The 15,968-nt window shown below is 51.0% G+C and overlaps 1 protein-coding gene across 2 annotated transcripts in view; it reads left to right on the forward strand.

The window, feature by feature from the left end:
* The first annotated feature begins 236 nt into the window (after positions 1-236).
* The window catches only part of MAP2K1 (mitogen-activated protein kinase kinase 1), a 32,026-nt gene continuing 16,294 nt past the window's right edge, over positions 237-15,968 (forward strand). The window contains exons 1-6 of one of the 2 annotated variants that reach the window (XM_085896104.1): positions 237-548; positions 4,394-4,640; positions 4,761-4,907; positions 5,203-5,280; positions 10,408-10,459; positions 11,322-11,446. In XM_085896104.1, the coding sequence (XP_085752230.1) occupies positions 463-548; positions 4,394-4,640; positions 4,761-4,907; positions 5,203-5,280; positions 10,408-10,459; positions 11,322-11,446 (735 nt within the window). In that variant the 5' untranslated portion in view covers positions 237-462. The remainder of the gene's footprint in view (positions 549-4,393; positions 4,641-4,760; positions 4,908-5,202; positions 5,281-10,407; positions 10,460-11,321; positions 11,447-15,968) is intronic. The other variant, XM_085896106.1, reaches the window with a different exon arrangement.

Raw genomic sequence — 15,968 nt, forward strand, 5'->3', positions numbered from 1 at the left:
TGCAGAAAAGAAGAAGACAGGATTGTTGACAAAAAGGAAGAGTGGAGGAGTGGGAATAGAAAGAGATGGAACGAGATGCGATAGGGAGAAAAAAAAAACTACCGAAATTTGCGCAACCGTTGCGGCGAGAGCTGAAAACAATATTTCATCGGAGGAAGTGAGAATTGAAAATTAAGTGTACGGAATTTATGAAGAAGAAGAACATTGGCCGGTATTTCGGGGTGTTGGCGGAAGTGACGTCTTGAGGCGGGTCAGCCCGTGGTGGAGCGCTCGAGCCCGATATTTCTGGTGTTGGCGGAAGTGACGTTTTGAGGCGGGTCAGCCTGCGCTGGATCGCTCGAGCCCGGTATTTTGTGGGTGTTGGCGGAAGTGACGTTTTGAGGCGGTTCAGCCTGCGGTGGTGCGATCGAGCTTCGTTTATTTTTTCGTCGTTTCCGAAACTTGTCGTCCAAGCTTTCTGCCATGCCAAAACCGAGACCGCAGCCGCTACAAATCAGCAACAACATCGGCGAGTGGGCGCCAGCGGGTTCGGCCGTTCCCTCTAACGAGTGAGTATGAGCGGTTTGCATTGGGACGTGTTTAGATTGGACGTGGGTTTTTATCGACTGAGTCCATGTGATGAGGTACTGACTGGGTGAGTGAGGGGAATGGTTTAACGGGGAAGTGACGTGAGGCTCGACGGCAAACTGGATGATGGGTTGCGGTTCAGGCAAGTGAAGTTTGCTTTATGAGGGAAGGGGAAAGTGAAGTGAGCTGATTGAAGCGGTGTGATTCTCGTGACCTGCATGGGAGGAAAGGGGGGGTGTATTGTCGGAGGGGGATGTATTGTCGGGGGGGGGGTGGACTGCAGGTGGATTGTCGGGGGTGGACTGCAGGTGGATTGTCGGGGGGGGGGTCGACTGCAGGTGGATTGTCGGGGGGGGGGGTCGACTGCAGGTGGATTGTCGGGGGGGGGGTCGACTGCAGGTGGATTGTCGGGGGGTGGACTGCAGGTGGATTGTCGGGGGGGGGTTGGACTGCAGGTGGATTGTCGGGGTGTGGGGTGGACTGCGGGTGGAGCTGATGGAGCCTGCAGGTGTCGCCGGTGGAGCCTGCAGGTGTCGCCGGTGGAGCCTGCAGGTGTCGCCGGTGGAGCCTGCAGGTGTCGCCGGTGGAGCCTGCAGGTGTCGCCGGTGGAGCCTGCAGGTGTCGCCGGTGGAGCTGATGGAGCCTGCAGGTGTCGCCGGTGGAGCTGATGGAGCCTGCAGGTGTCGCCGGTGGAGCTGATGGAGCCTGCAGGTGTCGCCGGTGGAGCTGATGGAGCCTGCAGGTGTCGCCGGTGGAGCTGATGGAGCCTGCAGGTGTCGCCGGTGGAGCTGATGGAGCCCGCAGGTGTCGCCGGTGGAGCTGATGGAGCCCGCAGGTGTCGCCGGTGGAGCTGATGGAGCCTGCAGGTGTCGCCGGTGGAGCTGATGGAGCCTGCAGGTGTCGCCGGTGGAGCTGATGGAGCCTGCAGGTGTCGTGGTCGGAGGTGGGGGGGGGGAGACGGCAGGTGTCGAGGTGGGGGGGGGGGGGAGACGGCAGGTGTCGAGGTGGGGGGGGGAGACGGCAGGTGTCGAGGTGGGGGGGAGACGGCAGGTGTCGTGGTCGGAGGTGGGGGGGGAGACGGCAGGTGTCGTGGTCGGAGGTGGGGGGGAGACGGCAGGTGTCGTGGTCGGAGGTGGGGGGGAGACGGCAGGTGTCGTGGTCGGAGGTGGGGGGGAGACGGCAGGTGTCGTGGTCGGAGGTGGGGGGGAGACGGCAGGTGTCGTGGTCGGAGGTGGGGGGGAGACGGCAGGTGTCGTGGTCGGAGGTGGGGGGGGAGACTGCAGGTGTCGTGGTCGGAGGTGGGGGGGGAGACGGCAGGTGTCGTGGTCGGAGGTGGGGGGGAGACGGCAGGTGTCGTGGTCGGAGGTGGGGGGGGGAGACGGCAGGTGTCGTGGTCGGAGGTGGGGGGGGGGAGACGGCAGGTGTCGTGGTCGGAGGTGGGGGGGGGAGACGGCAGGTGTCGTGGTCGGAGGTGGGGGGGAGACGGCAGGTGTCGTGGTCGGAGGTGGGGGGGGAGACGGCAGGTGTCGTGGTCGGAGGTGGGGGGGGGGAGACGGCAGGTGTCGTGGTCGGAGGTGGGGGGGGGAGACGGCAGGTGTCGTGGTCGGAGGTGGGGGGGGAGACGGCAGGTGTCGTGGTCGGAGGTGGGCGGGGGAGACGGCAGGTGTCGTGGTCGGAGGTGGGGGGGGGAGACGGCAGGTGTCGTGGTCGGAGGTGGGCGGGGGGGGAGACGGCAGGTGTCGTGGTCGGAGGTGGGCGGGGGGAGACGGCAGGTGTCGTGGTCGGAGGTGGGCGGGGGGAGACGGCAGGTGTCGTGGGCGGGCGGGGGAGACGGCAGGTGTCGTGGTCGGAGGTGGGCGGGGGGAGACGGCAGGTGTCGTGGTCGGAGGTGGGCGGGGGGAGACGGCAGGTGTCGTGGGCGGGGGGGGGGGAGACGGCGGGTGTCGTGGGCGGGGGGGAGACGGCGGGTGTCGTGGGCGGGGGGAGACGGCGGGTGTCGTGGGCGGGGGGGGGGAGACGGCGGGTGTCGTGGGCGGGTGGGGAGACGGCGGGTCGGCGGGTGTCGTGGGCGGGGGAGACGGCGGGTGTCGTGGGCGGGGGGAGACGGCGGGTGTCGTGGGCGGGGGGGAGACGGCGGGTGTCGTGGGCGGGGGGGAGACGGCGGGTGTCGTGGTCGGAGGTGGGGGGGAGACGGCGGGTGTCGTGGTCGGAGGTGGGGGGGGGAGACGGCGGGTGTCGTGGTCGGAGGTGGGGGGGAGACGGCGGGTGTCGTGGTCGGAGGTGGGGGGAGACCGCGGGTGTCGTGGTCGGAGGTGGGGGGGAGACCGCGGGTGTCGTGGTCGGAGGTGGGGGGGAGACCGCGGGTGTCGTGGTCGGAGGTGGGGGGTGGAGACCGCGGGTGTCGTGGTCGGAGGTGGGGGGTGGAGACCGCGGGTGTCGTGGTCGGAGGTGGGGGAGACGGCGGGTGTCGTGGTCGGAGGTGGGGGAGACGGCGGGTGTCGTGGTCGGAGGTGGGGGGAGACGGCGGGTGTCGTGGTCGGAGGTGGGGGAGACGGCGGGTGTCGTGGTCGGAGGTGGGGGGAGACGGCGGGTGTCGTGGTCGGAGGTGGGGGAGACGGCGGGTGTCGTGGTCGGAGGTGGGGGGAGACGGCGGGTGTCGTGGTCGGAGGTGGGGGAGACGGCGGGTGTCGTGGTCGGAGGTGGGGGGAGACGGCGGGTGTCGTGGTCGGAGGTGGGGGGAGACGGCGGGTGTCGTGGTCGGAGGTGGGGGAGACGGCGGGTGTCGTGGTCGGAGGTGGGGGGAGACCGCGGGTGTCGTGGTCGGAGGTGGGGGAGACCGCGGGTGTCGTGGTCGGAGGTGGGGGGAGACCGCGGGTGTCGTGGTCGGAGGTGGGGGAGACCGCGGGTGTCGTGGTCGGAGGTGGGGGAGACCGCGGGTGTCGTGGTCGGAGGTGGGGGGAGACCGCGGGTGTCGTGGTCGGAGGTGGGGGGAGACCGCGGGTGTCGTGGTCGGAGGTGGGGGAGACCGCGGGTGTCGTGGTCGGAGGTGGGGGAGACCGCGGGTGTCGTGGTCGGAGGTGGGGGAGACCGCGGGTGTCGTGGTCGGAGGTGGGGGAGACCGCGGGTGTCGTGGTCGGAGGTGGGGGGAGACCGCGGGTGTCGTGGTCGGAGGTGGGGGAGACCGCGGGTGTCGTGGTCGGCGGTGGGGGGAGACCGCGGGTGTCGTGGTCGGCGGTGGGGGGAGACCGCGGGTGTCGTGGTCGGAGGTGGGGGGAGACCGCGGGTGTCGTGGTCGGAGGTGGGGGGAGACCGCGGGTGTCGTGGTCGGAGGTGGGGGGAGACCGCGGGTGTCACCGTGTTCGGATTGGGCAGTGGTGGTGTAGGTGCAAGCATGGCATGGCATCTTGCTTGAGATGACATGAGATAGGAGTGGTGCAGGTGACGTGTGTGGATGGGAGTATGGTGCGAGTTGGGGGTGGGTGATGCAGGCCATGTGTGCTTAGAAAAGGGCTGCAGGTGTCGCATTCGAAAGTGAGGACGACGGACGGAGCTGTGTTTGTGTGTGAATGGTTGTATTTTATTTCGTCATTTTATGTTTTGGGGATGTGTGCTTGCATGCCAGTGAGTGGGATGTGGGGATGGGGGTTATCGTGTGGTGGTGGTATGGGTAATTGAGGTGCACATGATGGTGTCTGGCCAAGTGATACGTTGTCGGTGGTCGAAAGGATTGTTTGTATACAGAGGGAATGAATTTATTTTTGTTGTTCAATCCTTAGAGGATAATATGCTGGTTGGAGAATGTGACCATTGTTGTTTTGGGATGGAGGATTCCTACACCAAAGGGTTTGATACCTGGCTGTAGAGCACGCCTGGAGGCACTTCAGAAAAAGTTGGGAGAGTTGGATTTGGATGAACAGCAACGCAAGCGTCTTGAGGCCTTCCTCACACAGAAGCAGAAGGTTGGCGAGTTGAGAGATGAGGACTTTGTTCGATTGTGTGAGCTCGGAGCTGGTAATGGTGGTGTTGTCACCAAGGTGCTTCATAAGCCATCCAACCTTGTCATGGCTCGCAAGGTAAATGGATAAGCTCTTCAAATCGTGTTTGCCTGTGTATCTTGTTGCCCATAGTTATTACTTTTGTATCTTCCTGCTTTGACCTTTTTTTTTTTTTTCTTCTTTTTTTTCATTGTGCAGCTCATCCATCTGGAGATAAAGCCAGCGATTCGAAACCAAATAATTAGGGAGCTGCAAGTTCTCCACGAGTGTAACTCTCCGTACATCGTTGGTTTCTACGGGGCATTTTACAGTGATGGAGAGATCAGTATCTGCATGGAGCACATGGTAGGGGAGAGAAATTGGGAAGTCAGACTGGATGGGCTGTGGTCAATTTGGGATGTGTATTGGAGGGAGTGAAGTTACATTTATTCAAATTGTTATTATTGTTATTATTGTTATTATTGTTATTCAAATTGTCCAGGACTGAATGGAGATAAACCGTTGCAAGAGTTTATATGATACCTGAGCCTGTTGCAAATACAACAGAGATCAGGTTTTGACTGGGAGGCCATCAAGACTACTGGCTGATGTGTGCAGGCCGAGGTGCCTGGCAACCGAGCTTGCGTGTGCTTGTGTTCAGGATGGTGGTTCTCTGGACCTGGTGCTGAAGAAGGCCAGACGCATTCCGGAAGAGATCCTCGGAAAAGTGAGCATCGCGGTAAGAAAGCCATCCTGTCAACCTTCTTTAATTGTAACTAGTAAGTTGCCCGTACCTGCACGGCGTCAAAAACGGGATAGCGACGGAGGCGGCTAAAAATGCAAATGGCGTCTTCTGTCGCCGAGCCGGCAAACTGGGAGCAACAATTGGCATATATTGCCGCATCTGATACAATTTAAATGCTCGAATGGTGACGAGGTGCTCCATTTTGAAACTGTTTGTTCGATACATGTCGGTCCGTAATAATTTGTATTTATGTCAAGGTCAGTGACCAATTGCAAATGAATAGTAGGATGCTGATGATGCTTGGCGTGAAAATGGGAGCGTTTTGTTGGTTGAAACAGTTTTAAAACTTCTCGCAGATCTAACTAACCAAGTAGCATATAATAGGGCTTCTGCTTCTATGATGTTATTGAGCAAGCACAAGCATGACAGGAGGTATCTTTGACTTCCCTTTTTTTCCATTGTTTGCTTGCTAATATATTTATGTCCCCCCCCACCCCCCACCGACCAGGTTACGGTGGACCAGGTTACGTTTTCATCCCTGTCTGTTTGTCTGTCTGTCTCTTTGAGCCAAATATTTCAAAACGTTGTGGACAGAGTATGACGAAACTTAGTGGACAGGTCAGGTCAGGTATGGGAGCATGTGCCAGAACAGCACGTCGCTGCGTTCACTTTCCGCCGGTACTCCAGGGGCCTCCGTCTGGCCATCCCCCAGGCAGATGCCAGGCCCATCCCCATCTCCTTGAGATGATGGTCAACCTGTTGCAACCATGAGGCACGTGGTCGACCCACTGGCCTCCTCCACTCATGAGACTCCCTCGCTGAGAGAATCTGGTGAGCAGGATCAGAGTCAGGAAAACGAGCCACATGTCCATACAGCCGCAACTGACGCTCACGGACTATGCAGGTAACAAATCTCATCCGAGTCTCTCTCAGCAACCGCTCGTTGGACACAAAATCCGACCAGCGATAGCCAAGGATTCTCCGAAGAGACCTGGTACCAAAGGAATTAAGTCTCCGTCTCAGATCCTTGGTCAGAGTCCAAGTCTCGCACCCATAGAGCAAGACTGGAAGTACCAAGGACCTGAAGACTCGAACTTTCGTCCTCCCGCACAGGTACCGGCAGCGCCACACCCCATGATCCAGTGAATCCATGACTCCCCAGGCCCGACCCAGACGTCTATTGACCTCTGACTCGCAGCCAGCAGAGACATGAATATCACTGCCAAGGTAAGTGAATCTCTCCACGACCTCAACATCCTCACCACAAACAGACACAGACAGGACAGCAGCATCCAAGATGTCACCGAAAGCCTGGATCTTAGTTTTGACCCAAGAAACCCGTAATCCCAACGGCTCCGACTCCTCATTCAGCACCTCGAGGGCCCCCAAAAGGATGTCTAAAGTCTCCGCAAAGATGACTGCATCATCTGCAAAGTCAAGGTCCGAGATCTTGACATTCCCAAATGATGCACCGCAACTTGATCTCTCCGACATCCTCCCTAGAATCCAATCCATACAAGTGCTGAAAAGTGTGGGGGCAAGTACACATCCCTGACGAACTCCAGTAACAACTGGAAATAAGTCAGAGATGGTACCACCACACTTCACAGCACTCTCAGTACCAGAGTAGAGTTCAGACATCAGATCGATCAGTTTTGGTGGCACCCCACGAAGACCAAGAATCCTCCAGAGGACATCCCGATTCACTGAATCGAACGCTTTACAGAGATCAACATAGGCTGCAAGCAACCCCTGCCGAAACTCTCGTCTGCGTTCGGTGAGGACACGAAGTGCAAGGATACGGTCAATCGTTGACCTCTTTGGTGTAAAGCCTGACTGCTCTGGACGCTGGTGCTCAAGCAGATGGTGGCGAACCCTATCGAGAATTATCCGAGCAAAGACCTTGCCCGGCACTGAGAGCAGCGTCACCCCTCGGTAGTTGTTGCAGTCTTGGCGATCACCCTTCCCTTTCCAGAGAGGGACAACAAGGCCCCTCTTCCAGTCAGTTGGGATGATGCCTGTGTTCCAGGCAGAGCACAAAACTGCATGCAACGACACGAGTGCAGCATTTCCACCAGCCTTGAGAAGTTCAGCATGGATGCCACAGATCCCTGGAGCTTTGCCCCGTTTCAACTGGTTCACCGCAGCCCGTGTTTCCACAAGCGTAGGTGGACCACAGTTGATTCGAGGGTCAGCAACAGGGATTGTAACACCCTTGACGTCCAACTCGACAGTTGGGGGATCAGCCTGGTACAACCGCTCAAAGTAACCGGCCCAGCGGGCCTTCACTTCAGACTCCTCTGTCAAGAGCCTACCACTCTCTGCTCGAACTGTAGTGCTCCGAGGGATGGGCTTGGATGAACGTAATGCGCGAATTCCCCTGTAAGCGGGACGATAATCACCTGTCCACAGGTGATGCTCTACCCCCTCACAGATTCCTCGCACATAGGCCTCCTTGTCCACCCTCAGTGCACGTACAGTTTTACGCCTCAGCTCCCTGAACAGCTCAGCTCTGCCATTCAGCCTAGCCCTGCGACTCTGGTCAATGGTATCCAGTGTCCCATGAGAGACAAAATTCTTCTTTGCCCTGCGGTGAGCTCCAAGACATCCACCGGCAACATCAAGGACGGTGGTCTTGAAGGCGCTCCACAACTCTTCAGGACCCCCCAAAGCACCCAGACCCCCCAAGTGTCCACTCAACCTGTTCGCAAACTCCTCAGCTACTCTCTCATCCCTGAGCTTGGCAACATCCAGCCTCGGCTGGGATGGTACCATTCTCCAGGATTTAAGGTGCAGCTTTAGAGTTGCTACAACAAGCCTGTGGTCAGTATTGAGGAACTGAGCACTCCGGTAGACTCTGCAGTTCTGGATCATCCTCCAACGACCGTCAATGAGGACATGGTCAATCTCCTTTGCCACACAGCCAGCGTTGGAATACCAAGTCCAGCGATGAGCTTGTGGGCGCTGAAACCATGAACCAGCCACCCTAAGTCCATGACTTCTTGCAAAGTCAAGGAACTTAGTGCTATTCTCGTTCATAGTTCCTGACCCATGGGGACCAACACATACCTCATAACCATCCCTATCAGTTCCAGTCGATGCATTGAAATCCCCCAAGACTAGAAGAGTATCTCGTCTGGGGCACTGATCAACCATAGACTAGAGCGTGGCGTAGAATGCATCCTTCACGGTGAGATTACTCGCCTCAGTCGGAGCATAAACAGAGACCAGGGAAATGACACCTAAGGAGTGACGAATCCTTAATCTCATAATACGCTCGTTGACCGGTGTTACCTCAATTATCATTGGGGTCAGCTTATTGGACACAGCTACAGCAACTCCTTGGGTATGGTCACCATCAGAGCGACCAGACCAATAGTAGGTGTAACCACCCACCATTATCTCGCCGCAATCCGGTCTCCGAACCTCAGAGAGAGCTGCAATCCCGATGTCCAAACGCTTGAGCTCAGATGATAACAGAGACAGGTGATCATCCTCTCTTAGGGATAGGACATTCCAGGCACCCACCCGAAGGGACCGCCTCAGGTTAACCCAAGGAGACCGCCGTCTGGTGGACAACACCTCAGCACCACTCCGACACACTCTCCCGCAATCTGACCCAGGGATGTTACCCCGTGGTTTCCCTCCGATCAAAGATTGGGGGTCCCGAAGGCTTTGCCCCAATCCCATCATCCGGTGAGCTGCCCTGCGAAGGGAAGCTGCACAGGAGGTACTCCCACGGAGTGGGTTTTCAGATTTTTTTTGCGTTTTTGCGTTTTGCGGAATGAAGGGTTTTACGGTGGCCGGAGTGCAAATCCTGCCACCAACCTCCTAATAAGAAGTGACCCAACTGCAGGAGGACGTCCGCAGACACAGTTGGGCACTAGATATGGATGGCCGTTGGCTCACAAGGAGCTCCTCCGCCCTTTGACGCATCTGATATATTGCCGCATCTGATACAATTTAAATGCTCGAATGGTGACTAGGTGCTCCATTTGAAACTGTTTGTTCGATACATGTCGGTCCGTAATAATTTGTATTTATGTCAAGGTCAGTGACCAATTGCAAATGAATAGTAGGATGCTGATGATGCTTGGCATGAAAATGGGAGCGTTTTGTTATTTGAAACAGTTTTAAAACTTCTCGCAGATCTAACTAACCAAGTAGCATAGGGCTTCTGCTTCTGCTTCTATGATGTTATTGAGCAAGCACAAGCATGACAGGAGGTATCTTTGACTTCCCTTTTTTTCCATTGTTTGCTTGCTAATATATTTGTCCCCCCCCCCCCCCCCACCGACCAGGTTACGGTGGACCATGTTACGTTTTCATCCCTGTCTGTTTGTCTGTCTGTCTCTTTGAGCCCAATATTTCAAAACGTTGTGGACAGAGTATGACGAAACTTAGTGGACAGGTTGGGTGTATTACGAGGACGAATCCATTTGATTTTGATGTAGATCCAAATCCGGATCAAGATACGAGAATTTTTTCAGTGATTCTTTGCACGGAGAGAGGGCGGGCGGCACGGAGAGAGGGCGGGCGGCACGGAGAGAGGGCGGGCGGCACGGAGAGAGGGCGGGCGGCACGGAGAGAGGGCGGGCGACAGGGCGAGGGAGAGGGCGAGAGACAGCGAGACAGATACACACACACACACACACACACACACACACACACACACACACACACACACACACACACACACACACACACACACACACACACACACACACACACACACACACACACACACACACACACACACAGTGAGCGAGACAGACACAGAGACAGAGAGACACAGAAACGATATGTAGCATGATGTCTCAAAAAGTTGTGGATGGATTCAGACGAAACGTGGTGGGATGAGTTGAGTAGGTGACGAGAACAAGCCGATTCGATATTGAAGGTTCGAATCCAGAGTCAGCTTCTCAGTGGCATACAAAATGTAAACGTTTCAGCTTGGCAGAGGTTTGTGCTCTACCAAGTGCTGTTCTCGTTTGTCTTAAATTTGTTTGTTTATGGAATGGAATACTTGATATTATTCCACGTGGCTATCAAATGAATGTGCATGCGTGGCTTTCCTGAGAAATATCTTTTTATTTGACGCCTTTTCATTGTCTCTAATAGATTATCAAGGGGTTGACGTACTTGCGAGAGAAGCATCAAATCATGCACAGGGGTAAGAACTCTATTTGCTGCGGATACCGTGAAAACGTGTGTGCTCTCATGACCTGAGATTCTTGTTGATAAATGCCTAACACTTGCTGATTTGTTTCTTTGACTGGAAGCAAGCCATTCTGTTGACATTCATTTGTCACCAGATATCGAATGCAGTTTTTGGCTGCCACCTAGATTTGCCAAAAATGCATTTCCAAAATTTAAATTGCAAATCTTCCTTGCTTGCAGAAATTATCCTCGAGTTTAGAAGCTTGCATAGCAATGATTTGAGATGTAATGCATTCGAACTGTTGCCCCCAAATTGGCAAGTCTTCTGAAAACAAATCCTTTTGGCTTTGGAGGTTGGGAATGATAAATGTGAACGTTTGTGGGATCCATTGAAAAAAAGGTAGCTGAATTTCCATGGCAACAGCAGCATTTGCACGATAATAGATAGTGTAGGTGGTGCTTTGAGATGCATCTTGCAGTAAACGGGGAAGTACTCAGAGCATCACATCATCGCCATCCAGTTGGAGTGTCGTTAATTATTATTCATTTTCCTTGTTCCAAGTGCCATTGTCTTCACCAATGGGACTTGAGTTGTTGTTCGCATTGTTTGTGTTTTGTTTTTTTTTAAACATCAGTGACAATTAAAGTCACCCTATTACAAGTTAAGTTTGCATGTCAATGCCAAATAATGAGCTTTATAATGGAAGCCAAGAGTCTGCTTTCAATAAAATTCATAGCTTTGTTTTTTTGAGCATTCTTAGAGTAATGCTTTCTAATTGTTAGAACCTGTAAATGTGATGCCAATGATGTCCTTTTTAATTGCTGCACAAACACTCTGCTGGTTGATTTATTAAAATGATTCCGATTGCTTGTAGATGTGAAGCCGTCTAATATCCTGGTGAATTCTCGTGGAGAGATCAAGCTTTGTGATTTTGGAGTCAGTGGGCAGCTCATTGACTCGATGGCCAACTCCTTCGTCGGCACTCGCTCCTACATGTCGGTGGGTTAGCTGTGTTTCAGTTTGCTACCAATAGCCTTTCCTAGTTTTCAAAATTCTCAAACCTTGGTGATCTTTCTCTTGGTGTGTACGCGCACGCACACATACATGCATAGGGTGTCCCATAGATCGACAACCCCCTTTTGCCAAGCTGTAGATAGTGAAACATTAGATGAAAACACATGTTTCTGGCATCGATATTTATTTAGCTTATGGATCAGAATAGGTAGCACTGCTTACCCCATGCATTTGGCCTTTAAAAAAAAGTTATAAATACAATTGTTGAAGATGTGCATCAGCTGATTTTCTGAGCAGAAGAGAAGCATGCCTGGAAATTTGTTCACCCCGCTGGCTCAGTCTTCAATTATTTTACTTTATTGATTTACTTTCTTTAAGTCATAAACGCATGGGGTTGGCAAGTCCATCTCCATTCTGATCCTAAATCTAAATGTTTATCCTAGAAATGTGTGTTTTATGGGGGTTTATCAACTTGTGGGATACCCTGTGTATATCTGACGGCATCTTTAATGTAATTGTACAACTTTCAGCTTCATCACACATCGAATGCTAAGTCTCATACTAACAATAATTACATCATTAACCATTTTGTCGATTTTAAAGCGAAAGAATAGTAAAATACAGAAATCCTGTCCCTGTGCTTGTGAATTGTACAACTTGAAATCTACATTTTACTTTCCTGTCTAAATTCACAAACTTCTGCATATTGTCGAACTAACTTGAAAAACCTTGTCTTGTAATCATGGTTACTTACCCCACATGCGAAGTGAAAAGTGGAGTTAAGCAATCTGTTCACTTTGACTTTTTGTCTGCAGACATCAGTCTATGATCGAGGAACTACTTGATTTCAATTGAATATTATATTATATTTTGAACATGAATCGGAACACAAACCTGCAGTTTAGCAGTACTTTGACTCTGTTCGGAATGTCGTCCCGTGCGAGCATGCGGACAGAGGAGTGAGGTCATTGTTTGAGTCTGTCTATCTGCCTGTCTGCCTGCCTGTCTGCCAGTCAAACAAAACTGAAAATCATTCCATACAGGAAACTTTTTTGGCGTTGTCATAAAGGGCGCAACTAAGTCACGAAGAACATGTGTAATGTGTTCAATAAGGTTGTGTAAAAGACCGTGCATCAATGATGATAAATTTCCGAAATTTTTTTGCAGCCTTTTATACTTTTATATTATTTCAATTGAATTGTATACTTGAACACTGTAGAACATAAATCACCTTCTTAGCACTTTCAAAACCCTCCAGTTTAGCAGTACTTGGACAAAATATTTTGCTATTTTATGCCATCTTGACCAATCAAATGTGCTACTCGTGCTCTGAGAGTCAGGAAATATCGAGATTCAGACAAAATTGCAACTCGTAGGAAATATAGATGTTCCAAGCTGTCTTTCAGGCCAGGGTTTATCTCTGACCTTTACCCATCACACCCAGCCTGGATGACACTTTATATTGCGCTTTTTTTTCTTTCTTTCTTTCTTTTTTTTTGTGTTCACCAAGTTGTGCGACCGTGTGTGTAAATTTTTTTTGTATAATTTGATGTATGCACATTATACCGATTTTGAAAATATGCTTGATCGGCCATCAATCCATGAATTATAGTGCTACATAGCTAAATTTGGTGTCAAAATGGCTGGATTAATGAGGCATATGCTAATAATCAATACATATGTCAATACTGCAGCTGTGGTTGACAGCAAAATACAAAATAGGCCATAATATAGCAAAATCTTGTTTTGGTTTCATGACCAACAGCATACCATGTATCTTCTATATATTACTAAAACTCTCATCGTGTGTGTGTGTGTGTGTGTGTGTGTGTGTGTGTGTGTGTGTGTGTGTGTGTGTGTGTGTGTGTGTGTGTGTGTGTGTGTGTGTGTGTGTGTGTGTGTGTGTGTGTGTGTGTGTGTGTGTGTGTGTGTGTGTGTGTGTGTGTGTGTGTGTGTGTGTGTGTGTGTGTGTGTGTGTGTGTGTATATATATATATATATGTTCCCGAAATACAGCCAAAACGGTACACGATAGCGCAAAAATTTTCGGCCTATTTTACTCAACATTCTCCTGCAGTGTGCAGTATCAGGTTTCGTTCAAATCGGGCAATGAAAAAATGATTTAAAAAATCAATTCCCAATTCAGTCAAGTACTCTTTGGGAGAATTTGATCAAAGCAAACAACCTCAGCGGTATAGTTCGCTGGAGCTATCTTTTTTTTTTTTTTTCTTCAAATGAATTATTTTAAAATCTCAAGCATTTAGTATAGACAAAGAACAATTTATTTTTAAGCATCAAATAAACCGCCATTTTGATCTAATACTTCCTTGTTCATTAATAAATAAAATTGTGTTTAGAAGATTACGCACAACAATTTCTTCGACTTTCTTTTCTCCTGGTTTTTTTTTCACATTGACGCGCAATATCAAGTTTCGTTAAAATCAGGCAACGGAAAAAATTATTTAAAAAATCAATTCCCAATTCAGGCAAGTACTCTTCAGGATTATTTGGTCAATGCAAACAACCTCAGCGGTATAGTTCACTGGAGCTATCTTTTTTTTTTTTTAATGATTTTTGTTAACAGCTGTCACAACGGGAACCCAACGAGTTTACGGGTCGTCTAGTAGTTTATAAAACCTTGTTTTATATATATATATATATATATATATATATATATATATATGTATATGTATGTATATATGTATATGTATGTATATATGTATATGTATGTATATATGTATATGTATGTATATATGTATATGTATGTATATATGTATATGTATGTATATATGTATGTATATATGTATATGTATATATATGTATATATATATATATATATATATATATATATATATATATATATATATATATGATTGACCCCTCCCACACTACTCTAGCCCAAGTAGCTGCAGAAAGCAACCCAAGAAGACGTACACAAGGTAAGTGCGAACACTGTTTCAAACCCTTCCCAAAGTTCCTCAACAACTATAAAGATGTTCACACACAGTACACACATGAGAATCCCAATGCGATTCACCCCCTCAGCTACCGGACCGGTTTCATCACTTATTGGCGAATCATCAGCGATAGCGTAGACAGCAATACATACCGATGAGGCTCCCAAGCATGTACCACATGTAAATGTCAAAAGCAGTCCATATATAAATAAAGACAGACCCACTGTCAGTTAATATATATTTTTTTATATATATATATTATATATATTTTATTTATATATATATATATATATTGTGACGTCCACGGGACTTGAACAGTCCCGCGAACGTAGAATGAGCCGAAACGATGGAGGCGGTTTATTTTTTTATAACCCAAAGATGGCGGTTTTAATCGCTCTACCGCAAACGGGACGAGGAAGGTGACACGAGTCGCTTTTCACTGAGTTAATAATGTTTATTTCTCTAACCAGAAATAATAAGACTCGGCAAGAGGAGGGATCCGGGGCGATTCGACGGGTTGGTGGTGTGGGTTCGGGTGTGGGGAAAACACAAACAATTCCAATGGATATACAAATCTCAAACCCTCTAAGGCGCCAGGTACACACACACACACACACACACACACACACACACACACACACACACACACACACACACACACACACACACACACACACACACACACACACACACACACACACACACACACACACACACACACACACACACACAACGTAGCTGGTCCTGGTGGTCAGGCTGGCCCGTGGTGTAGACGCAACAGTCCCTGGATTGGCGTCGGACGAGCTGGCGTTGCGCTCGTCGGGCAGGAGACACCGTGGTGCTGTCGACCTCCTGGTGTCGGCCCAAGTCCGCTCACAGCCACCAGGGAGCCAGTTCTGGCGCCAAGTTGCGAGCAGGAGAGGGAGGCAGGTCCGCCCGCCGTTCGACCCCGTACTCCGAGCCAGCAGAACCCCAGAGCCAACCGAGACGAGGCACAGCGAGGCCACGAGACACGATCAATCCAGGAACGAACCAGCGCAACAATAGAGCATGCTCCGATCCCAACAGCCTCCACCAAACCGTTTTTCTTTATCGATCTTCTTCTTCCGCCCCTTTTCCCCGAACACAACCTGTTTATCCTCGAGTCCTCGTCACTTCCAATCGAGCCATTTTATTGGCCCTCCGCCGTCGCCTTCCGCCAATCGTGATCACGGGGCAGAGCCATCCGCAGCACTGTCCTGTGACGTCACGGCAAGCCTCCAGGGAATACTAAAAGGGTTTACGCAGACACACTTACCCTAACCCGTCTCCCTATCTAATTACGTGACAATTATCATTTCCCCCTTAAAGAAATGGACATTTACTAGACAACTTATCACCACTGAATTGCTACTTATTACATCGAGATCCTGGTAAACTCGAACAGCATGGCATACCTAATTAAACATCCTAATTACCCTTTGAATGCATACCCCTCCTCTGGTACTGCAGCTCCTGCAAGGTATATCACAGGCACTACCGTACCAGCCTTAACACTTAATGACTCACACC

Source organism: Eptatretus burgeri, chromosome 9 (assembly GCF_056783735.1).
Source record: "Eptatretus burgeri isolate ZD-2024b chromosome 9, Ebu_testis_v1, whole genome shotgun sequence".
In the NCBI taxonomy this organism is placed as follows: domain Eukaryota; kingdom Metazoa; phylum Chordata; class Myxini; order Myxiniformes; family Myxinidae; genus Eptatretus; species Eptatretus burgeri.